This window comes from Carassius auratus, chromosome 22, assembly GCF_003368295.1.
Source record: "Carassius auratus strain Wakin chromosome 22, ASM336829v1, whole genome shotgun sequence".
In the NCBI taxonomy this organism is placed as follows: Eukaryota; Metazoa; Chordata; class Actinopteri; order Cypriniformes; family Cyprinidae; genus Carassius; species Carassius auratus.
In genome coordinates, this window is record NC_039264.1 from 17,377,660 (window position 1) to 17,403,189 (window position 25,530).

Here is a 25,530-nt window from a genome sequence, read left to right on the forward strand (position 1 = left end):
TTATGCCATCTTCCTGTCCATCTGATGTCCTTCTCATATACTAAATAATTCATTGTCCTCCTGAAACTCAGACTCATTTTGGGCTGTTTGCCATTGTAGGGGTGCCCCAAGTCCGTGTACTAGGACCAATCAAATTTTAGAGAGAACACTCTGACATAAGCACAGACTTGCACACCCACAAACACACATGCTGCAGGGAAAAATCCTTGATGGAAGAAAAAGTGAGAGAGCGTATGGCTGAGTGAGACCAGTAAATGAAAGCCATGCTCACCCCCCACAAATGTGTGTGTGCATGTGGATCGGTGAGAGTGGGTGTGATTGAGGCACGCATCAGCAATCTCCTCCCACCCTGGTCACTATACATCCTGGAGGACTCCTCGCATTGTCTATCACTCAGCAGAGGCACACGGTGAGCTCAAGAAATCCTGACCTGACACCAGCACCAGCAGAAGAACCAGCAGCAGCAGTCTTAGAGAAATCGGGCAGCATTCCTTCTCGATTTGAGCAGAGCACCATGGCAGGCAGCACTGTCCTTCACTTGGGCTTCCTTCTGATGCTCGCAGGAATTCTCCTCCTTCCATGCATCTCAGCACAAAGAGTCAGAGGCAAGTTCAGCACCACAGTGCCACATATTCACAGTGTCATGCCTTACAGCATGGGGAACTCATGTCTTTTGGTGAACACTTTTTATGATACACCTGTTTGTGTTTCATAAGATCATGCATTTCTGCAGTAGTTCTTGTAAAATTAGGATTGTAACTTGATGGTAAAAATATTTTTGTGGAGTTGCAGGTGTTGAGCTGTAACTAGGACAAGGTTCATTATGATTAACCTGTTGCATTTGCAATGCAAGATGCCCTGAGCAAGTCATTGGTTTTATTTTTCATACACATTTAAGAACATGTGGTGCATTTTGCAATTGCAGGTGCATTTGGCTGTGCATTGTGCAGATTATTAGAGAAATTATATGTAGCACGATTACAGTTGTGGGTGAAGCCAAACTCTGCAAAGGGGGAAAATAAATGAAGCTGGAGCCTGAAGGGTGCTGGAAAAAGAGGCACGTGCAATTTGTCTGCCATTGTCCAGAATCCAACATCAGAAAGCAGCCAGACACTTTGATTTCTTGTCTTAGTCGGTTGCAAAATGACATTTAATTTTGATAGGCTAAACTCTGAAACGGTAGAGCGATAATGGTTACCTCATGGTGTTTGCAGCTGGCCAAAATCAATGTTTTTTTGCGCATTTGCATATGTGTGTGTGTGTATGTGTGTATATTCCATGATGGCACTTGATTGTGTGTGTTCTAGGGCTTGCTGAACTAATTTATTGCACCATAGCATCATATTCATAGTGCATTTTGGGCATGTAAACATATGTTCCCGCACCAGCCTCCTCAGTGCCAGAGGAATACAGTATGTGCGTATGCAGTGTATCGTTGCAAAGATCTCTAGCTCCCAGCATCTCTGTGTGCTCAGATTAGCTACGGCATTAGTAATACAAGCTCTCAGTTCACTATCAGCACTCGTTTATCAGCTATTAAAAACCACCTCCATCTCCGGAGGGGAGGAATATCTGCACTGGCTCAGTGCCCTGTCTCCTGTTCCAAGCGTCAATCTGCACAGCTAGTCAAAGCGCTCTGTTTATATTTCGTTGGCCAACTTTGTTTCCTTATGGATGTTGACTGGACAAAAAACACAGAGTTTCAATTACCGGGAGGGGCCGAGTTCAGCAAGTGTGAGGACACATTGAAAATGAATAATCATATCCCTTATGAAAAGAAATACACTTATCTTTTCAGGCTTGTCTGGTTTGCTGGTTGTAGAGTGGTTTTGGGCACTTTTCAGCCATTTTTCACAAAATAGCTTAACATCAGCTTGGTCATGCTGGGAGACCACATATACCAAGACAAGCATGACCAAGCTGGGAGTTTCTAGACCATCTAAAAAACCAGCGAAGCCTCTTAGCATGGATGAACTTGTATGATAATTGAATTAAATTTAAATAAAAGGAAACAGCAGTCTAAGATGTCTGCATGTTCACCCGGCTCAGACGTAGATTCTACTTCTTACTGTATTTGCAACTTGCCGTGGGGCAAAGTCATCTGCAGGCAGCTGTGGTGAGCTGAGCAAGTGCTGGAGTTTAACAGTGCACGCTGAGAACCAAAGGCAAACACTATCAGGGGAAAAAAAACATTGAATTTTGAGCGAGCATGTGCTTAAGAGTGGTGTTAAGAAATCAAGGTTCGTCTGTAAGCTACTAATACTGGTTGTGGTGATATCAAAATGTGTCTAAGTGAGATCCTCAGAAAAGTCAGAACAAGACAGAAAGGAAGAAAGGATTTGGGGTGGGGGGGAGAGGAAAGCAGCTGTTGAGTGCAGAGATCAGAACTGTTGTAAATGTGCCTGAAAGACGAATGATTTGCTGAAGTCTGGGGAAACAGTATATTTGCACTCCCTTCACGCCCTCAGGTGTTTTGCTTCTTCTGTAGTTTAGTGCCATTTTTTTTAAATCATCTTAGATCATTTTTTTAAATCATCTCCTTGGATATTTGGGTCACGTTTGTCCTGTAATATGGTGCGTATGAGCCTAGAGTTCTACATAAGGACCAGATTTCTGGAATTTCCATGAAAAATGCAGATTTAGCTAAAGGAAGAGTTCACCCAAAACAAAATGTGCCATTGTTTACTCAACCTCATGGCATTTCATTCCTGTATGGTTTTCTTTCCTCTGCAAATTAAGATATTTTGAAAAGAAAAACTCATTTTTTTTGTTATGAACATGATGAAAAAACAATTTAGATAAGTTGTTTGATTTGATTAAAAAGGGAACTGATTTCAAATGCAGACTTGGCAAGTGTCTTGTGTAGCATGGCTTCAGTCCAGGAGGAATGCTATGAATCAAACTGACCCTTCTGAAAATCAGTGTGTTTGTAAATTATGTTGCAAGTGAAACAAGTGCCAGACGTCCGATAAAAACTGGAACGCATTCACGCACAAGCTAAAAATGAACCGTATCTGACAGAACACAGCTTGGGGCAGGGCTTTAGATGGGGCTGATCACTCTGAGTCTGGAAATCATTCAACATCAGCGCCAGTAAAGAGCATGCATGATTACACTTGTCAGTGGTGTCAAATGAGATATACCTAACCCCTTTGCTTCCCCTCTATATCTTTGCTATTGGCCCACCCTCTGCGTTTCTGGATTTTTAAGGAACAACATAAAATCTTTGGATTCATTTTCTTTTTCATTCATGTGCAATCCGATAATTTAGTGACCATTTTATTTACTTTGCAAAGTGAATTGCACAACGTGACTTGGCTAATTATTACTCGATTTATTGAATCCTTTAGGGATAGGACATGTTTTTCTTTCGAAGTTGAAACGTAATATAAGATTTTGGCTTGTTGGCTTTTGTTTTCCCTTAAGACAAAAACTTTTTTTTGTAGACTATTGGTGAACTTTGAAGGTTTTTTTTTTTTTTTTTTTTTGACATTGCATTAATTCACTTAGTGCTAATAGGCCTTTAATGAGAAATTATAACATTAATAATCTCATTTAGTTTTTAACAACTGGGAAGTTAAATAGGAATGTATAAAAAAATATATATATATGTATTATTTAAAATGATTTAAAAAAAAAAATACCAGCATGATTTCCCCCTAAAAAAAATATGTTTGTGTTTTTCATTGCCCTTTACCACAGAGGTCAAACCACTGTCCAGCCCTCCTCCACTGGAATGGTAAAACTCTTGTAACTGCAAAGCGGCTTTTTACGATACTTGTCAGATGTAAAACCATTAAATGCTAGGAATGGAAAAAATCCCTCAGCCTCAGCTTTTAAAATATTTGTGGTGACAAGCTGGTGAGAACAGGTAAACCAATAACAACACTATACCACAAGTGTCAAGCCTATCCATGACTCAGGACTTTGGACCCAGTCTAAAGCTACAATGACATGGATTAGGAATCAAAAAAGACACCTGAATGAATGGATGAAGGAACAAGACTGCTCCTGCCTGTTAATTACACGCAATCAAAGTGATACGGTGCATTGTTGTAATGGTAGGAAACACCTAAAGAAGAGTTCATTTTCAAGTGCTTTACATAAGGAGTTTATTTTACAATGATCCCAGTGATTTAGTGGTTTGTATTTTTTCTCTTGTACAAATCCAGCAGCTTCCCTGACCACACACACTTCCTATTTTCTGTTTGTTTAACTGATTTCAAAAGATTAAGACGACGAGTTGCTGAATTAGTCTGTCGGCGTTCCACATCTATGCTTCAGTGTAGTGTGATTTGAAAGGCGTCTCCAATAGAGAGTTCGGAAATTAAATTCGGTCATTTTTCTTTTCAGACCCGCATGCTGCTATTGTTTCATTGAACACAAAAAGCAATTGCATAAAATAAGAATATTCATGCAGCTCTTTTTCAAGCAATGTTCAAAGTGATCATTGACATCCAAAAACAACAGCTTCCCTATTGTAAGCTGTTAACTCAAGCTGAATCAGTTGAGTTGAACTCAAGAAGTGGATCAATTAATTTATTATCCAAAGAATTTGTCCACTGATCAAGTTTTTGCATTCAACTCATGGACTCGATCCGGTCTTGACTGTATAAAACAAAGCTATGTGAACATCTGATGGTGCTTTTTGGTGGTCAGCAAGAACTGTTACTGTTTGGAAAAGATTTACATGAAGATTTTTCACAATATCAAAAATGTCTTTCTTTGAAGGTTGTTGGGTATATAATGACAGAATATTTTTGGGTGAACTTGATTTATAGGGCCGATGAGCTTTACCTGACACACTTGCAATTACTTATGAAGTTAAATACACACATCATTTTCCAGCGGCCCAGACCAACCAGTTTAAATCAGTTTAAGGAGGACATTTCGTGGCCTCTTTAACTCAGCGTAATCGTTAAACAGTTCTGATTGATGGGAAAAAGGTGGAAGTGGAAAAATCTCCACTCAGCCTGGTGGCTTATTGGATTTAGAATGGGCCAGAAACTGACTCGAGACATTTTCCATGCTGCAAATTATCCAATGAAATGGCAGTGAAAGACGATGCTGGTATAAAAGGAGGTAATTTATAATGAATTGCTTGGTGCATGATTGAAAAGATAATGATCAGATCACTTTAAATGTGAGTCTGTGTCAAATTCCTGAAACTGTACAAAGCCTCAAAGGCTCATAATTCCTCTAAATGTAATGCTGCATAACCAGGGTGTAATATTGGAGGTTCATATGCTACTGTGCTTTGAGGGAAGTGATGAGGAGCTCAACTGTGAAAGCCATTGTCCTTGATTTACCTCAACAATGATTTTCATGGCACACACTTTCGCGCTCCTCAAAAGAGTGCTCCTCTGTTCCCCTTTGGCCTCATAAATCAATAAACCCAATAAATTCACAAACCCCATCCAACTCATGGGAAACATAAAGTCTTACTCTTTGCTCTTTAAGTAATTAATCATTTATTCATTGCGGTGTTCTGAAAGTCACTCTTTTTGTTCAGTTCCTCTTCACTGCGATTGAATGTCAAACATAGAAACCCAGAATGTTTGAAGAGCTGCAGCACTGTTTCTTCAGCCAATTAAAAGTATTTCAAACACTATATTTTCCTATTCACAGTAAGAAGACAGAATATGAAAGTTCGAATCAACGCCACTGGGGATACTATAGTTCTGAAGTTCGTTCGACCCAACCCCGATGTCAAACTTGAAGGCTACATCTTAGGCTATGGTTCCAGCATGTTCTCCAAGCAGTTCATTCAACTTCCAGAAAACGGGGAACCCTATGAGACGGAGATTGGTAAGTTCGAGTTTAACCACATGCAGCCGTTATTTCACTTAAGAGCCCGAAGGAAGCCCACAAAACAATCACTAATGTTGTTTTGTGGGTTACCACGGGAATGGTGGAGTAACCACAAATGCTGATTTCCTTGACCCATCAAAACCACCGTCTTGATTTGCACACCTGTGTTTGCGCCAACTCTTCCATTCTTTGAAAACACAAACTGTAATTGAACCCCAAATGAATGCTATTTGTTAAATGTTTGGTCACCACAGTATTTGTCATCACCAAAAAGCAACACATCATGCTTGACAAGGTAAAAAGGGCACATATTACTCCCAGCAACATTAAACACATTTATTACAAAAAAAACTGTAAAAAAAAACTTCCTGTTGTCCATTCATCATCACTCTCCCTTAAGCTACAACCCCAAAGTTCACTCTGAGGAGGTTAAGGTCAGGTCATAGGTACCCTAAAGCTGTTTTTACAAAATTAGCCCATGCCAGTGCTTCATTTTACTTCTGCAGGAATAACAGAGTGCAGTTGCTTGTGGATATATCGGTACTCTATTGGTTATCAGTCGATATTAGAGATTTAAAAAAATTGGTGTCTGGCGATATTTTCTAGTTAATTGTTCATGCCCATGTCTCTTATTTAAAAATTGTATACACTTCACTGCCATTCAAAATGAACTTTTAAGTTAAATTAAAACAATATTCATATTTTAAAAACACTGTACAATGTAACTTTTAGTAATTCTCAAAATAAATATCAGCTTTGCATAGCATTTTTATATTGACCATTTATCAGTGATCAGTCATATCATAAAAATAAGTATTTGTTTTATGTAGAATTGGGCACTTATTGGTTAACAGCTATGACATTGAAATAATTATCGGTTTGTCAGGGTCAGAGTTTTAATAGAAAGAAAACGCAATCATGGTCACTACATAAAATGTTGATGGAAAACATTATTTAAGATTAAAGTGGATTAGGTCTCAACCTTCAAGTCAAAGACCTTGAAGTTCAGTTCAATGGAAAGCACTGACCTAAGCATACAAATAACTACACATTGACACTTACACGCTAATCCAGAAGCTTGCAAACAAAGCATTGTTTGTTCCAAAAGGAAGGGCCTCTGAGTTTTTGGCTTCTTTACCTACGCAATTCAACACAGGAAAACACAGTCACATCATTATTCAATACTGGCTGCAGGCTGAAGGATCATTTCACTTGAATTTACAGTGTGTGCTGAAATTTCAATATGATACACGTGCACAACAGATGGTTGAAAGGCGAAAGCAGCTATTGGCATTTTCCCAACTGGACATGCCACAAGCACATACACTCATAAATGTCCAGATTTTTGTGGACTTTGGTAATGACCCATTTTGTATCAGTCTAATGGGCGTTTTTGTCTAAATTAGTTTTCCTGTGTACATATTCATAACTTTTAGAAAGGCATAAATAACAAACTTATCACCCCAGCAAATCAAATTTTGGCAAATGTGCGGTTTAATTCTGTAACAGTGGAAACATGGATGTTTAGCAAACCTTTGTCACCACAGAGCTATAAACTGTGTGGAAAGCTTCACATTAAACAACTCAAGACATTTTACTAAACAAAAGTCTACCAGAATTCTTGAGAATTGTGGGGCTGTGACAAATAAATATTATTGATACAGAAAAGACCATTAGAAAAATCTAGCTAGAGTCACACGTAATAAGCCATAAGGACAAACTAACACTATTAAAGAAATCAATCAATCAATTTAATGACTCGTGTGGTATAACAAACAAACCTTTTTCTTCCTATTTTAAGTGTTTAAATATCTTAAATATATTTTTAAATATATTTGTTAAAGTAAATATAATTTTTTTTCAACCTAAACTAACCGTGCTATGTCATAAAACAGTGGTTCCCAATCTCAGTCCTGGAGAACCCCCAACACTGCACATTTTTTGTCTCTCTTATCTAACAGACACATCTGAGGTCTTGGAGTCTTTACTAATGAGCTAATGAAATTAAATGTCTAGAGAGACATCTAAAATATGCAGTGTTGGGGGTTCTCCAGGGACTGGACTGGGAACCACTTTCATAAAATGTCAAATTATCTGATTTTATGAGACATGTTGACATTGATGCACCATCATGGGAGTCTTCAGGGGTCAAACTTTTGTTGACGTGTTGTAGCCTTTGCAAAAATGTATATATATATATATATATATATATATATATATATATATATATTGGTTATTTCCTTCATGTTCTTTGGAAGTTCATGAAAGAAACTGAAATTGTACCATGAAATTGTCCTTTTTTATGGGTTTGTTTGAACCCTTTGATAACTTGAGATGCTTGCTTTCACAGATGCTGAGCCTAAGTACCTGGTAGCTGTTCAGCCCATCCCAACCAATGACGTGAAGAAGCACTGCACAGGTAGCATGCAAAATATTTTATTTCTCTTTTTTTAAGAAAAAAGAAAAATAAATGTATTGGCAATGGATTAAAAATCAAAATAGTCCATGACAGGGTATATTTAGTGGAAAATATGCAACAGATGTGCTATTGAACCACTGGGAACCTTTGAAGACCTTCAGTTAGCATTGGTAACATTGAATAAATCTGGACTTGAAACAGGTAAAGTGAACCTGGACAAACCTCTTCATCTGGTCATCGATTCTGTCACACCGACATCTGTGCTTTTGTCCTGGGGAACCTACTTAAAGACACCCTATGAAGGAAACATCATGAACGAGTGTTTGGAGGATGGGTGAGTTACACAACATCTGGATTTTACTTTTTCCTCCACCAACATGTTCCATATGAGTGCCCTAAACCCCAAAGGAAGACTTAATTTACTTCACTTCATATTTAGGGACCATATAACCTAACAATAAAAATGTGTGTGTGTGTTGGGGGGTGGATGGATAATGAAATAGCATGGCACCTTTTCTCCAGCATTGAGGGGTCCCATCCTCGGAAGCCTAACAGTTCAGAGCAGGTTTTTATTCAATTACAGGAGACTGGATTTATGTCGCATAACTGAGAGACCCATTCAATGAGTGCAATGTTTTTCTACACGGAGGAAAAAAAATGTGGGATATGGATCCCTGCCACTGCAGGTGTGGTGTGTGTCTACGTTTAAATGCTTTTTGAGGATACAGGCACTGTTGGGACGCACTGACATATTCTCAGCCTCCCTAACTCACTCTGGTTTTCACTTGCAGGAGTATATGAACTTTTTTTCTCTGTTAAGGGGAGACTTTTGGAAAGGCCATTGGAAAAGTTGACCTGGGCCAAAACAGTTGGGAGCTAAAGTCGAGTACCAATGCTCTTAATGTTGATAGAAATCCAGTTTGTTAAAATTGTGGGAGCTCACCATCATGTGATGCCAAACCTAGGGTGTAGAAATTATTTTTGACCTGTTTGTCTATTAGATACTTGAATAACCAATGTGTCTTTGAACCAGGCATTACACCATTCGCTATAGAGAAAGAAACAGGAAGTGGATCTACCAAACCTGCCCCACGTCTGATACCGTAATCGATAACCTCAAACCCAACACACCCTACGAATTTGGCGTCCGATCCAACAAAGATGACCGTAGTGGAATGTGGAGCAAACCAGTGATCCACAACACCAACATGGGAGGTAATAGAGACCCCAAACCTTGATTGAAGTTATTTTGGCAGAGGAACTGAAAGATGATCATACCATTTCATTTTCAGAAAAAAACATGCAGATACCCTACAAGCCAAACCGACCCATTGTCAAGACTTTGGTATGTAGTGTTGTTTCATGTGAACTTGCTGTACTGTAGTATAGAGCAGTGGTTCCTAACCACGTTCCTGGAGGCCCCCCAACACTGCATGTTTTCCATGTCTCCTTAATCAAACACACCTGATTCAGTTCGTCAGCTCATTAGTACAGACTCCAAGACCGGAATGGTTGTGTTAGACAAAGGAGAGATGCAAAATGTGCAGTGTTGGGGGGCCTCCAGGAATGTGGTTGGGAACCACTGGTATAGAGGACCCTCAACAGTTTATCAGGGAAAACCACATGCCATACACAACTTGTAGTATTTCTCTGATGCTGCCATTATTTATTTAGTTCTGAGACAAAAAGATCCAATTTAGACTATTTAGAACTTAATATGTACTTATATTAATAAGTAACCAACAGGTAAGGCCATTAAGAAACCAGTTTAAACAAGTCTGGGGTGCCTGTGTAAGATGGTTTAAGATGGTTTAGCTGATCTAACTTCCATGCTTTGCCAAAGTATTCTTTCCTAGTTTCTTGTCTGCCATGGTCTATTTTTGAACTGTCATGAAAACAAAGAATTATGCCTTCGAGCAAACTCTTTCTCACATATTATCAATCTCTTGAGTTAAGAATCCAGCTGTTGGCATATGTATGTGTGTAAAGGACTTTATTTTCTGAGTGGAGGCTGGAAATAATACATGCCTGTCAGGGCATTTCAGAAACACTTTAGACACGGTGGAGAGACCCTGATTACAGAGTTCTTTTACATGATATGAAGACAGAAAGCTGCTCTGTGTTCTTTCACTCTACACTTCTTTTTTTTTAAGAGGGAAGGAAAAAAATGTGTGTAACCCTCTTTTTACAGGCTGGAACCCACAGCAGTCTGTTCCCACTTCGACCTGGTAAGACCATCAACTACTACTTTTAAGAATTGCCCCAAGCATAGTAAAGAAAACAAGAGAATTCTGTCATTTGTTCACTCTCATATCATTTCAAACCCACAAGACTTCCTTCAGTAAATCAAAAATAATTTTGGACAACTCACACTGTTCTCTTCCATTCAGCATACGGTGACAAAGTGCTGTCAAACTTTAAAAATGACAACAACAACAAAATGATCAAGACAAGTAGTTCTTGGCATTTAAAGAGTAAATGTAGCTTGGTGTGAGAAACCTAATGCAGTTTAAAGGTGTTATTTCTGTGCTTCTAATGTCCACAGTCTGCCATTGGTCGAACAAACAGATAACTCCGCCCAAAATTTACACAATTGGTTGAGGCAGTGTTGCTATGCTAGGCTGGTCAGAATCCTCAAAATAAACAAAGGAATGTTTTGATAGCAGACCATTGTTTACACTTTGGGAAACTGAACCTATGTCTAATTGTCTCTATATATTAAGATAAAAAAGGTTAAGCTATTTTTAGGTACCTTTACAATGCTTTTGTCATTTTTAAACCATGACAGCCTTTTTTTGTAGCTTGACAAATCCTGGTCACTGTATGCAGCATGGTTACTTGTTTAAGTAAGTAAGAGTAAATCATCACAGTTTGATCATTTTTCGGTGAATGTTTTATCCTTTAATCTATGTTTCGGTCCACATGTAAAAGGAGTCAAACTGCATTCACTGCTTTTTTTTTTTTTTTTTTTTTGTGGAGATCTGTTTGAAAGCATTTTATGTTGGTTTCTTCCTTCGCAATCTTCTTTCTAGCTGTTGTATACCACAACATAAGCCAGGCAGGACTGTCCAAAAACACAGGTGTTAATGGAGGTCCCAAGACATCTTTTGGTAATTTTCCCTCTTACTCTCTCTGCACTCTTCTTTCATACAGGATTTGGTTTTATTCCAGTCATTCCTTTTAAACTGCCGTTCGAAGTCAAAGTAAAGACATTCAGTACTTTCTCCCTCTCAAGAGCCTTGTTGGGGATGCTTGCTGACTTTTTCTCAAATTTTGAAAACATTGCATTATTTCCCACAGCACCACCAATGGGCCATCAAGGAACTGTGGCTGCTCCAAGAGCCAATGAGCCAAAATGGCCTCAGCTCCCATTGGGTAACCGAGAGACATTTTGCTTTAAATCACTCGGCTTATGAGCAGTCAGTTGGTAATCGCTTTGCTGGGTGTGTTTGGGGATTAAAGACATTCGCTGTTATGATTTGCTGCATGCTGGCATGCCCTGTAAGAACATTGAGTTAGAAAGTCCCAATCCTGCCGTGATGAGGATTCCTGACCGGTCGCCTCCACAGTGAGGAGGAAGTGTTGAGTGTAAGTTTTCCCAGGGTTCTGCACAGCGAAAGCCCCTCTGTGGTCACGCATGGTCACGCACTGGCGCAGTCTCAGTAGGCCTGCTCACGCTCCACCCATCAGCACCAGTCAAACTCTCTGTGTCCACCAATCAGTTCTTTCCCTGTCACACTCATCTCTGTCCATCCTGTTCCCTGTCATTTCATCACCTGTCAATCACATCATAACTTAATGTTATAAATGTTTGGTTTCCTCAGTCCCCCATCTGTTTTATTACTGTGGCCATAAATGACACTCTTTGTCTTTATTTCTGTCCTTTTTTTCTCTTTGTCCCTCTGTTTCACAGTAAATCCTTTGTTTATACAGTATGTAGTGGTAAAACAGCAAATTATGGCACAATTAAAACTATTTATCAAGTATTGCATATTTATTGGTAATATGGTTACCATAAGATAACCTTTGTGAATATCAGAGTACCATGGTATCAACCTGTAATGCCTTAAAAATATAATGTTGTTGTTTTTTCCATCTGTCAGTCAAGTCAAGTCATCTTTATTTATATAGCGCTTTAAAAAAATAGCGTCAAAGCAACTGAACAACATTTATTAGGAAAACAATGTGTCAATTATTAATCATAATTCGAGTCAGATTCTGTACAAAGACTTTTTTCATAGTTTCACAGTCTAACCTCATCTTGTATTTCATCTTCTGAGCTTCAAAACCATCTCTTTCCCCTTTCATTCAGAATTTTTGCACTTTGATTCGCTGACCTTTGTTCAATCTGCATGAAGTCACTGCATGCAGAGAAAGAATCAGTCCCATGATAGTTCTAGCAGGGAAAGGCAGAATTCTAGGAGTCCCACCTCCTTTCCTGTCTTCCTCTGTCCCTGAACTCTGGATGAGATAACAGTACAACACTCTGTGTTTTTCCACTTGGAGCCAAACTGATTATGAGTCCAAAGTCATTCGGTTCATTCAAAAACCCTTTAACGAAACTGTCAAAACAAATACTCAACATCGGTAACAGGCACTCAAGCATCCATACCATCAAGAGTCAATGGGATGGAACTGAGTAACTTTTACAGATGTGTTAAATATCATTGCAATGCAAACAACTACCAAACTTTCTTAACATAACACTCTTAAAAATAAAGATTATTGGCATTGATGGTTCCATGTAGAACACATGGAACATGTTTCTTTTAAAAACTGTTCACTGAAGGGGTCTTTGGAGAAACTTCAAAGACATCACTGCAAACCCCAGCCCCTGGATCCTTTATTTGTATGAGTGTACAGTCCACACTGTTAGGAAACTTGCTCTAATCATGGACTCAATAATCAGTCCTGCTGGAAAATCCAGATAAAACCAGTTTAAGGTGGTCCAAACTGCTGGTACATGTTAGATGGATTATCCGTTGTCCTACTACCTGGTGGGAGGTCTGGTTGACCTGTTTTGAGCAGCTAGACCACTTTGGCTAAGCTAGTGTTCCATCTTCAACTGGTTGACCACCTTTAGTTGTAAGGACTTGGTTTTTCCAGCAAGGAGAGCTCATCTGCCCCTTTCTCTTAAACAGATTCAGACAGCCATGTTAGAAATGACTCCTCTCAGCTGGTGGAGATCCTTCCCATCCTTCCCCAACTCCTATCCACTAAACCCTCCCGTCCTTCGGTCACCCCTACCCCCTATTCCTTACCCAGCAGTACCCGGACACCCCCACATGGACACTCTCAAACCAGTGCACCTAGTGCCACTCAGATGCCACATAGTTCCTCTGGTAATTCCAACGTTTCCTTTTTGTTCTTTTTTCAAAATTCTTTTAAAATACCATTTTCAGGATCTGATGGTTGACAGGTAATGAGAAAATAACATATTGCTTTAGTGAGTCACTATTTATGATGCAGATACTTGGGTATTTCATATTGGCGCCTTGCTGTTCAACCTTTGGCTATGCATTCTACCACCACAAACTTAGACTAAACACCAGAATATCAAACTTCAAAGCTTTACTCAATTCATTCCCCACTTTTTTGGGGTGGTTTTTGGAAAAAAAAGTGATACGCAGGAAATTAATGAATGTTCAAACCGCGTTTCAATCAAACAAAGTAATTCGGTAACTTCAGCCACAAACAGACATTATTTCACACTCCGTCTCAATGGATTACAGGAAGAGCTGTAGTCTGTAGTCTATGTGAGAGAGACCGCCAGTAAAAACAGCAAGAACCAGTGACATCAGTTCACATAATCCTCTCATTTATTTGCTCTGTCAGATGAGCTATCACAACTGTCCCATCGGCGTATATCATGTCTGTGTTATTTTCTGAATTCACAGCTTTCCTGTATCCTCCCCTACACCATGTTTCGTCTTCACAGGAATGCACTGCTGCACTTTACTGCAATCATCAGCACATTAGATTTAGTCTTACTGCAGTCAGAATAGACAGAATTTATTGTTAAAGTCACATCATTCAAGTTTTACTATAAACAGTAGCTTTTCTGTTTCAAACCTTGGAAGCTACCTTACGTAGACAGTTTTTAGGCATTAGAGATGTTCCAAAATGTACGCAACATGTTTATCACATCCAATGTGGGAAAGCCAATCCCATGATGCATTGCTATGTAAGTTCAGTAATAAAAATCCATTCAAGGCGAAGAAAAAAGCAGTTAAGTTAAAGTTATATATTTATAGATGTAATTCTTCCAGTACCAAAAAGGATCAATAAAAATGTGATTATAATTGAGCTAACATACGCAACCTTATACGATATTTCCAAGTATTGTAAATGCTTGAAAATGTTGCGCTGTTAGCTTAGCAACATGCTAACACAAAACTATTGAAAATGTAATTGTAAGCCAATTCTCTTGTGTAATTTGCATGAGGATCATTAAATTAAGTTGCTTCCAAGAGAAAGTTTTTTTTAGATCAGTCACTTAAGAGGGTGATTTCAGTTAGGATGCTGCCTATGTAGGCACTTGTTCATTACAAGGAGCTCTTATTGTACTTGTACTTTTAGTTCAGTTAAGATATCGGATTTGTTACTCAAAACACGGCTAGCTAACTTTAACACCTCTCATCAGTCCACAGATGGCAAATCTTTTTAACACATAGCAACCCTCACATGATTGTATACAGTACCTGCCACAACATGCAGTACTTCCCAGAGTTGACAAGGCATAACCAAAGCTGCTGTTGTTGTTCTTTTTTTTTGTATCTAGGTACAAGCATCCGGAAAGATTCCATCTCTTCTCTTCCATCCAAACCGCTCGATTCAGTCTTAACAGTGACCACCAGGAACCAGACATCACTGAGCAGATACTCTTTCTCTCTCTCTAATGGCATGAGACCTTCTTCCCCCAGGCTTGGTGACTCCTCCAGAAGATATGGGGGTAAAAGTCATTACTGTTACCCCTCTTAAGTCTTTTTCTTTCTTTTACTCTTTTTCTTTTCTGCTTTACTTTTTGTCTCCTTTCTCCTGCACAAATATTTGTCTTATTTTTCAGCAAATTTTTTTTTTTTTTTTATAAAAAATTATATTCAATTAAAATCATAATTAGGTTTGTATTTCAGGAGATATTTCTGAAATTCTAAATGTTGTTAAAATTCTGTATGGAATCCAAGGTTATTTAAATATATATATATATATATATATATTTTTTTTTTTTTTTTTGCAAATCAACAAAACATACTTAAGAAAACAATTTTCCAATTTTCTCCCCGGTCAGCTATTTATTCTTTCCTGTCGGCAAAGTTATTTTGGTTGCAGATCTCTTGGGGCAGTTTTCCTTCAAGAGTCAAATTCTCTTCTTTGCAACATGTGGTGTGTGTGTGCAAACCGGCCATCATACTCTGTCACACCTGACAGTTTTACTGTCAGTGAAGTATGTGCGATTTAGCCCGATGGGCATGCAGACCGCCAACATTTGCACTAATCTGATCTTGAAAGGCTTCTTTTCCCCTCAGGTAGTTCAACGGCAGCCTATAACTCTTTATGTAAAACCTCAGTTGTCTTCAGCTGCTGTGCACCTCAGCAAAACAACAATATGATGCTAGCTTAGTCTTCCTTTTCTCCATAACACCCACTCTTTTCCCCTTCAACAGCTAACGGTGAGCACCATAAGGGACTTTCTCTCCCCAAACCAGCCATATGGTCCAGAACAAGAATGGGTAAACAGAGTCAACTCATCCTCTGTGTGTGTTAGCCATCATTAACCTGCAGAAAGTCTGTTTGTGACGCAGCCCATGTGCCCATGTTGGTGTCCTTCCCATCCATAATCTCCTGCAAACTCGTGTCTGTCCATCCATCTGTCCATTCATTCACCAGTCAACCCATTTACTGCCATGTTGTCTTTGACGTTTGTTGTTGTTTTGCAAGCTTCTGCAGATCCCATGCTGCTGCGAGCTTTGCGGTGTAATTGTCAAAGCTTTCCACCAGATTGGTTTCTTTAACTTTTAAACCATCATGGTGCTGTAGGACATTTATTTTCAAGAGAAAATCCATGTCTTTTGGAGGACACAGAAACCCACCGCAATGTCCTAAACTGTCTCATAACATTCTGTGGCTCTTTTATTTGTGCATTTTTAGCAATAATGTTTAAAACTTATGCAGAGGACTGTAGCTGCTTCTGGTTTAATTTCATTGTGTGCATGACAACTTGCATGCTTTGTTGTAGTCACAAGCTTCCATGTGAGGACTTTTTCAGTCTGCCTTATTGTTTAACTGTGTAGAAGAAACAAACAGCCAGATTATAAAAGATTACAACATTGTGGTAGTTATCCATGAAATATTAATTCTCATTTCTGTTATTTTCAACAAAGTTAACATGGCTAAATATGTTTATATACTGTAACAAAAACAGCTACAAAATATGTGCTGAACATAATCTGAAGAACATATCGGTTTTGATTAGTCTTGATTTTCGAGAACACAGCAGACTTCTGCAATCTGGTGTACTTTGTAAAGTGGCTCTCTAAATTTATAATAAGATGTTTAATTACATTACACATCTGGATATTTGTCTGGTTGTACAACTATTCCCTATTATTTGATAAGTTGATGAATTACTGCTGCCATGATCAGAAGAAAAGCTAAATAAAAACACAGACAAAATACATTCTGCAAAATGATTGGCGCATCGTATTACTTACAGCTTGTGCGAAAACAGTGGAATACAACAAAATTAGCGCAGATTGTTAAATTCTCTTCTACGGACCAAAAGTTCTAAGGAGATCATGGCTGATTGGTGGTTTACATTGAAGAGAGGACCTACGGCAGATTTGTTTGAGTGAATGCCTGAAATTGTCTAACCACAACAGTTTTAGATCACCCAAAACATCGGCATCACCATCAAAAATCTCAGCTAGCTTTCTGGAAATTACTTTCCCTCTGCAAAAGTATGACATATGTTGGTCCATAGTTTTAGTATGACTTTTTTTCGCCACCCAGCTTTGCAGTTTTTTTTTTTTTTACTCGTACCACAGGGTTTAGGGAGCTGAGCTCCTTCTGATCGCCCTGTGATGAACTGAGAGTTTCACAACTGTTGTCTCCGATGTAAATTGAATCAGTTTTCTTGGGAAGAGTCCACATGCTCTAGCCTGTTTGCTTTTGGCGGGACTGCAAGATGGCATTGAGAACTGAAGGCTTGAAAGGCAGTTGAAGTGCCAATGTTTAGACTTCAGCCATGCAATCAGAAAGAAAACAGGGAATTTTGTTTAATTTGCCGTTAACTTCACAAGTGAGTTTGACCTCTCAATTTGCTACTCTCATTTAGCAAAGCATCCAAATTGCAGGTTCTTAGAAGTAAACAAGCATTATGCTCAATTTTATTATTTAGAGTATCAGACACTCCAGTTTCCATAGAATAGGAGAAAGATTTGAAAAGCCGTATTTTCATCTTAGGAAATGTTATGTTTGAGCACATTGTGGTTCAGAATGAGGGCTTTTATCTTGTGTTCCATATTTTGAATTCAAATATTTCGAGTTAACAACTTTCTGTTGTTGGAGTTTGATATATGATTGTTAGATATTTGACTCTATAACAGAAATTGTTCAGTGAAAAGAGTTGTTTTGAAAGGACACATTTTAGGTGTTTCACTAAAATGTGAAAGCAGTTCAACCAAATTGAGGTTGGTAGTGGTGTGTTCCACTGTTTTTCATAAAATCATAAGTTAAGAGAACATGATGAAGATGTGTGAATATTATGAGAATATGTGGTGATTAGAGGGAAGGGCTACTTTTGACCTGTTATAGAGTTTTTGGTGATATTTTCGTCTTACGGTGTGCTTGTTAGTTCACAGTGGAAACAGATGAAGGAAGTGGGAGAGTAGGATATCTGAATTTGGCAGGTTTTTACTTTACATGACTTTTGCTTCCATCATTACAGGTTCTCCGGGTTCTACACGCCTTTCTATTCAAGCAAAAAAGCCTAATCTTGTTGGCAAACATGGAGGAATAGGTGGGTAAAATATCAATTTAACTGAAAAGACAAAATGATTTTGTCCAGCTCAGTCTGGAAATTTAAAACCACAAAAATGTGAATACAAAAAAATTGTTTTGACATTATTTTCTGCCATTGATCGTGAAACGGCTTGGCAAGATGCTATGTTTAAAGCACTGTGTAATCATTTGTTTATGTGAACAGCAGACAAGATAACAGGCCTGAGTCAGGACAAATCTTCCATCTTGAAACCCAAGCTGCCACCTGTTACAGCAAAACCATCCAAACCAAAGACAACATCTTCTCCTACAGTGACAGGTTTGTCTTCGTGGGATGTTTTATACTATCATCTTCAATGTTCTGCTGAAGGTTAAACATCTTTTGAGTACTTGGTGTATAAATATAGTTGACACTGTTGATGTTTGGTGTCCTAGCACCCCGATTTGAGACATGGGAAAACTCTTCAGTATTCAGCTCTGTTCCTGCTTCTAAAGTTGATGCCATGGGCAAAGAACGCTACATTGGTAATGAGACTTTATTAACTACTGTAGCCATGGATGCCAAATACCCCCAATGATACAAATGTGAAAAGCCAAAGCAAAGAAGAATCTGAATTTAAACACTAATGTGTTGTTGCCCAGCTCCACATGTGGTCTACAAGACAGATAAGAAGCCAGATGAACCCTGCTCCATCACCACCTCTCTGAGTTACTTCCCTGAGGAGGAGGCTGGAGGGCAAAATGTCACCAACCCTCCAAGAACACCCCCATCCAACCTTACTGTTGTAACCGTGGAAGGATGCCCCTCCTTCATTATTCTTGATTGGGAGAAAACAGATAATGATACGACAGGTGGGATTAAGGGATGAATCGTCAAAGAAAAAGCATGGTCTAGTGTATAGTGGTCTAGTGCTTTATACCTATTTGTATCTAAGGAATATAATGTGTAATATATTGTGGTGTTTAAATTAATTTAAACCTTGCCTTGATGAATCAAAGTTGAGGTTTAGGGTATGACTCAAACCCAACCCTTGACTTTAATAAAACACTAACCTAACATTCTTTAATCAGTCAAATACTACCCCTTGACTTTAATTCATCCAACACTGACCCTCTAATTTGACTGGTCAGCTTTAATCAGTCAATAAATAATCTTTTATTTATTTCCTCAAAAACCAATCCTCTATTTTGATCAATCAAACAGTCACTCTCGACTTTGGGTCACTCAAATACTAACTCTCCACTTTCAATCAGTCAAACACCAACTCTTTACTTTGTTCGATCAAACACTTACCATCTACTTTGAGTCAAACACTGATTCTCCACTTCAACCGGACAAACACTAACCCTCTACTTTCATCGATTTAACACTAACCTTCTACACTGGATCAGTAAAACACACATTCTCAACACTGATCAGTCAAAAGCTACTTCGAGTTACTCAAACACTCTTGATTTCTGATCATTCAAACAGTACCCTCTACTCTGAGTTACTCAAACATGGTTATTCAAACACCAACTCTTGATTTTGATCAAACACTTACCTTTTACTCTAAGTCAAACACTATCTCTTAATATTAGCTGGACAAATACTTACCTTATACTTTAAACAAACAAACACTAAGTCGGTAAAACAATAATTCTCAACTTTGATTGGTCAAACACTACTTTTAGTTACCCCCCAACTTCAATTTCAGTTTAACCCTGAAATCTGAGTCAGTCATACACTTTCCATGTTAACCCTCATCTTTGACTGGTCAACTTTGATCAGAAAATACTAACCCTCAACTTTGATCAATCCCTAATCCATTTCCTTTTCAATTGTCTTTTTTCACAGAATATGAGGTTATCTCAACTACCAAAGGTCCTGATGGTGAACAGGTTTCCATTCTGACCACCAACCAGACTCATACAGCTGTGGAGAACCTCAAACCAGAGAGCAGGTACAGTCTCCATGCAGAACTCCAACATCTCTATTTAACGCACCCTGCTGAATTTGATCGATGTATTTTAGTTGATGTGGGTGTCAAATACCAGGGGTGTTAGGACTTACATGCATCCTGAGGTCTGGACAAGGTGTTGGACGTGCGCTCTGTGGTCTGGCTGTCAGGGAGCCGCCACGCTTGCTTGCTTTTTAATGAGGCTGAATATAGGCTCAAGATCTGGTGACACAATATAAACCAGTGCTTGCTATGGACTGCATCTCGAGGCACGTGGGCCTTGGTAATGTCTCTACATCACACATGGAGGATCCATTAAAGAGGGGCCACAGACTTTAAGTCTTCAGACTCTGCAGAATAAATATATCAAGTGTCAGGGCTCAGAAGACAGGAAATAAGGACCTCATTTTGCTTGGAATTTGACAACAACCCACCAGGTTTCCAAAACAGAAATCATTTTTTAATCATTTTAAATTAAGCAGACTGCCTGCTGTGTCAGGAGTATAACATAAGATGTGAAATGGAATATATCTAATGGTCTTATGTGGATCAAAGCCGAAACCTAATGTTCATTCACCTGTCTTTGTCTTACCTTACAGTTATGAATTCAAGGTGAAGCCTAAGAATGATCTCGGTGAAGGGCCGTCCAGCGATCCAGTGACCTTCAACACAGAGTCTGGTAATGCATTTTAGTTTCTTTTCTTGTAGAAAATTAATAATAATAATAAAAACTTTTTCACTGCAAAACATTGGTCCCCCAAATTAAAGTCATATGGTGTGATGCTCTGTAAATTTTTCAAGGTGCAAGGAAGATTACATTTTGGCATTTTGACATTTTGGAGTCATTCAATTTTTACATTTCTTAAAATGGTATAAAAACTTTTTTAACAAATCCATGACTACAGAATGCATTTTTGGCACATTTGTTTTAAACTAGAAAAATAATGAAATTTTAAACTTATCTTTTCATAAGCATACCTTAAAATTTATGACTTTTTAATGTGGAAGAAATGTCTTGGAGCTATCTGAATGTTTGTTAATTTCAGCCATAACTTAACCATGAGTCATTCCTATATTCTCAAATCCCAGTATTATCATAAAATAGGTTTTCAAAGCTGTACTTTAGGCATAAAATGGAAATATCCCCAGGGAACCACTGCAAATTGCTTTGCCATGGGTTTGCATGCTGTCTGTGCATGTCATCCAATATTTGTGGCATCTCCTTTATCTCTTATAGATATATGTAATGAGTTGTTTGTTATTAATTTAATGACTCCAGCATGTCCCCGTACTGTTGTATCGTTTGGCCCTATCACTGCCTGCAGATGACCCCCTGGAGTGCTGTCACACAGCCAACCTTTCCCTGTCTTACAAGCTGCCTAACAACATATCTTAAAAAAGGAACAAATAGAGAGCCATATCATCTACATGTTTTATGGGAGGTTAAACCTCGCCTGGCCTTCATAAACACACTAGCAACAGAATGGAAAGCAGGAAAAAGGCAACTAGGAAGGAAAGAGAGTCCATATGTGCGATGACGGGAAAGAAATAGAGGAAAACTGAATTATGAGATTTTACCGCCAAAGCTTCTGAGGCTCAGTCTCTCCCCTATAGCTTTGGCAGATCCGGCAGTTTAGTTCATGCCAGCTAATCTCTCTTCATAAGGGAGAATCAAAATCTGCTGGAAAAGTGCAGTATTTTCTGCTTGTTGGAATTTATTGTACTTTTTTTTTGCTTAAGGCACTCTGCCCACCCATGGATAGCCAATGCAGAGTTGGCTGATTAGTGTCAGTAACTTTCCTACGGTCTACAGATCATTTTGATTGTCTCTACGACCAGGTGGCTCTAAAGCAAAACCATAATTTCTGATTTCTCCTCATTCTCATCCTGTTTTCTCTTGCAGCGGATCCACGAGTAAGTGAGAACGTCTCAGGTACGTTTCTTCTTTGCACCCTTTTTCTCTCAGGTGACAAATTCCTATCTGTTGAATAAATGGATAATGTAACAAGCAGTCCTAGTAGAGGAAAGTAAGAAAAAGAACGGGTAAAGGAGCTGTGGAGACTTCCTATGAGTTCACTTCTTCCATACCAAGTTCTCAGCCAGACAAAACATTTACCCAAGAGTGGCAAATGGATATCTCCATCCTTGCTCTCAAATAAGGGCCTCTGTACTTTCTTGCACTCATTGAGCTGCAAGAATAGGCCAGTTTGATATCCATCTCCCTCCATTTCTTCCTGTGTATTGTCTATTCCAGCCAGAATTGACAGAGTAATGGAACAATGGATATAGAGGGTGAAGTTAGCCAGTAGTAAGACAGGCTTATGACAGGATTCAATGGAAACAGAGACTAATGGAGCAGCCCCTCAGCTCTTAATGTCCAGCAGGCCTTTCTGAACACGTGTATAAACAAAAATGGGGTCTTTACTCCAGTAATCTTTTCAGACGACTACTGAAAGAAACTATGTTTTGCACAGTCTGTGCCAGAACATAATATCTGGCCTTGTCAGTTCTAAAATAACATCTTGGGGTTTCTCGGCATGCCGTTCAGGTAAAGACGCCATTTGGACCCAGTTCCCCTTCAAAACTGACTCCTATTCCGAATGCAACGGCAAGCAGTATGTCAAGAGGACGTGGTACCGCAAATTTGTTGGCATCCAACTCTGCAATTCCCTACGATACAAGATCTACCTGAGCGACTCCCTCAACGGTCAGTCTTTGGAAAACCAATCCATACCTTGGGTTCATTTTGTGTTAGAATATATTACAAATTGGCAGCTCTTTTCTTCTTTGTAACTTCAGGTAAATTCTACAATATTGGAGACCAGACGGGTCATGGTGAAGACCACTGCCAGTTTGTGGACTCATTCCTGGATGGAAGAACAGGCACTCAGCTTCCTGCAGACCAGCTACCAACCAGGCCAGGTATAACCACAAATATGTTGTTACTGTGCTTTTAGTTAAGAAATTCAAATGAAAGAAATTATATTATGCACTCACCTTTTTGGTGTTCCAAATCCAGAATGAGAACCAGTTTACGAAACAATTCCAAATTATTCATTCTTAAGCTGCTTCTGAACTCAGCAAATCATGATCCATTTCCAGAAGTTAAGAGACCGCTAGTTAGGAAGACCATTATTTGGTTATTCACACAAATCTTATCGTATGACTGAAATACAAGTCAAATAAACCACTTTCATGAAACGTTTACCTTTGCATGCTTTTTGAAGCTGGAAATCTCCAGTTCCCATGTGGACTTCACAAGTTCACCCTTACATCTAATCTGAAGGCGAATAGTAGGCATATTTTGGCGTGCTGTCCTGGGGGAGGGGTCCGGGCCCGGTGCATAGCCCGAACCCAAATAACTCCCCCTATCCCTAATTTGGGATAAATAGATTAGAAGTGAGGAGTTGGGGTGGAGGAGGGATGCCAAAAAACTGTCGTGGGACAGGAGGTAGGAAGACAGGATATATATAGGCTTGTGTGCTAGTTAAGATGATTAGCTAAACGAGATGCACCTGTGCCAAATTGGATGATTATCTGATCGTGCTCCTCCCGAACTTTCTTAATAAAACCACATTAATTGAATGGAAAAGTGAAACCTGGCCATTTTCCAAAATTAGTTGAATGGAGTAAACTATTCTAATACTTTTCTTTGTGATTTTTAGGCTTCTACAGAGCAATGAGACAAGAGCCAGTCCATTTCGGCCAGATAGGTGGAAACTCCCATGCCACCTACGTCGCATGGTACGAATGCGGTACGCCAATCCCAGGGAAGTGGTAAAACCGGAGCAAAAGTCCGCAAGGAACTCTAAATATTAACTCTCATTGGTTGGGGTTGGTGCCCGCTAAAGTAACATGACAGGCTTTTTTTCCTGAACCCCCCCTCCCCACCACCACCAATGATGGTGAGTTCAGTAACTCCTCAGCCTACGTCACCAAAGTTCATACCATGTATAATAGTGTACAGGAACAAAGAGTCAGGGAATACTTTTGAGTGCATTTGTGACATGTAATAGCAAAACAGTGCCTCATCTTGTTATTTATCATACAGTAACTATAACAATGTAGTAGTAATAATAATAATAATACAAATAGTTAATTATGAGAAAAACACTTTAAATACATTGAAGTGAAGAAAATAACATGAAAAATACTTGTTGAAATATTGGGAAGCTGGCTCCCTGAAACTATTTTGATATTTTGTGTAATATTATTTAACAAAGTTTGTGGTTTCTTCACTGGCTTTCTTCCAGTGAGAAAGGGCCAGGCTTTTATTAAGCGCTTTAAAGACAGCCTGGGCTTTTGTCTACAACCAGAGGCAGCTGTATTAGTTTAGGTCTCTGATATGTCAGATGATATGTATAGCTGGGACTCTTCGCTACGTTGCTTTTATGAACACATTGTACTGGCTCAACAAGTCTGGTTACCCACACTAGAATAGACACAATGGACTCAAGACGACACGTCTATGTTTACAACGGGTTGGGATGAACATGATCAATTTCTTGACATGTGCACACACATCTACACACACGAAACATGCAAACTAACATTCACTTAGATGCTTTGTACTATGGCTATAGTCTTCCAATGTAAGTCCTGGTATATTTGATGGTTCTAGATTGTAAGGACAACCTGACACTTGCAATTTGCACAGCACAAAAATATTTATATGTATATGGAGAGAGTATTTTTTCAGGAAACCTTTGAGAGACTTAAAAGTCCTTCCCCTCAAGCTTGTAAAACATGATAAGTAATAATAAAAAAAAGAAATAATAATAAATAAATAGTGCTAACCCACTGAATACTTTCAAGGAGTCTCGAAGAGTCTAATACTTCAAGGAGAGCTTATCTGGGTCCCATATTTTGTACAGTTTTGTCCCTGCCAAGCCCTTGGCAGAGTTTCTCTGGCTTATCCGTATTTTCATGGAACTTGTTTGTAATATGAAACTGTTGTTTGTTATTGTTCTGGATTTGTTTTCATCTGTATGTATTTTACAATAATAAAAACCAGAAGTTTTGTTTCTTTTTTTAATCCTCCGTGTCCTGTCTTTGTCGTAGCACCATTTATTTATTTCTTATTTTTATGGATTTCTGGAGAATACGACGAAACGCATTCTCTCAGGTGGGTCTGTTAACACTTGGAACTCTGGGAATTTGACCACCATTAAACTCCACTCAACTTGCCTCAACTCAAATTATAAAAAAATAAACATCAATACATGCTTTACTGCATTACTATACTTTTCCAGAGCTAGAAAAAGAGAAGAGTTTGCTCTGCCAAACCCAATACAGGGACATTCTCTGAAAACCACAAAGCTAGAGGGGGAAAAAAAAGACTATAAAATTCAAAATGCCTCT

The 25,530-nt window shown here is 38.8% G+C and overlaps 1 protein-coding gene across 13 annotated transcripts; it reads left to right on the forward strand.

The window, feature by feature from the left end:
• Window positions 1-247: 247 nt before the first annotated feature.
• On the forward strand, window positions 248-24,938 carry abi3bpb (ABI family, member 3 (NESH) binding protein b). Of its 13 annotated transcripts, none has more exons than XM_026197961.1 (22): window positions 249-605; window positions 5,629-5,808; window positions 8,162-8,230; window positions 8,432-8,564; window positions 9,264-9,445; window positions 9,523-9,575; window positions 10,422-10,458; window positions 11,263-11,340; window positions 11,531-11,605; window positions 13,372-13,572; window positions 15,012-15,182; window positions 15,895-15,960; window positions 18,177-18,248; window positions 18,435-18,548; window positions 18,665-18,754; window positions 18,872-19,081; window positions 20,067-20,172; window positions 20,769-20,848; window positions 22,073-22,102; window positions 22,718-22,876; window positions 22,969-23,091; window positions 23,835-24,938. In XM_026197961.1, the coding sequence occupies exons 1-22, from the start codon at window positions 515-517 to the stop codon at window positions 23,948-23,950; spliced, it is 2,436 nt and encodes an 811-aa protein (XP_026053746.1). In that variant the 5' UTR covers window positions 249-514; the 3' UTR covers window positions 23,951-24,938. The 13 variants fall into 13 exon arrangements, with proteins under 13 accessions (XP_026053748.1, XP_026053746.1, XP_026053749.1 ...); XM_026197962.1 differs by having other exon boundaries at window positions 250-605; window positions 18,438-18,548; XM_026197963.1 differs by lacking the exon at window positions 15,895-15,960 and having other exon boundaries at window positions 248-605.
• Window positions 24,939-25,530: the final 592 nt, after the last annotated feature.

What these genes read in the sequence shown, in the direction of transcription:
- abi3bpb (XM_026197961.1), top strand. Translation starts at nt 515, where the DNA reads ATGGCAGGCAGCACTGTCCTTCACTTGGGCTTCCTTCTGATGCTCGCA. An exon ending in CTCAGCACAAAGAGTCAGAG is followed by an intron (nt 606 to 5,628) that starts GCAAGTTCAGCA and finishes TCCTATTCACAG; the next exon opens with TAAGAAGACAGAATATGAAA. An exon ending in ACCCTATGAGACGGAGATTG is followed by an intron (nt 5,809 to 8,161) that starts GTAAGTTCGAGT and finishes TTGCTTTCACAG; the next exon opens with ATGCTGAGCCTAAGTACCTG.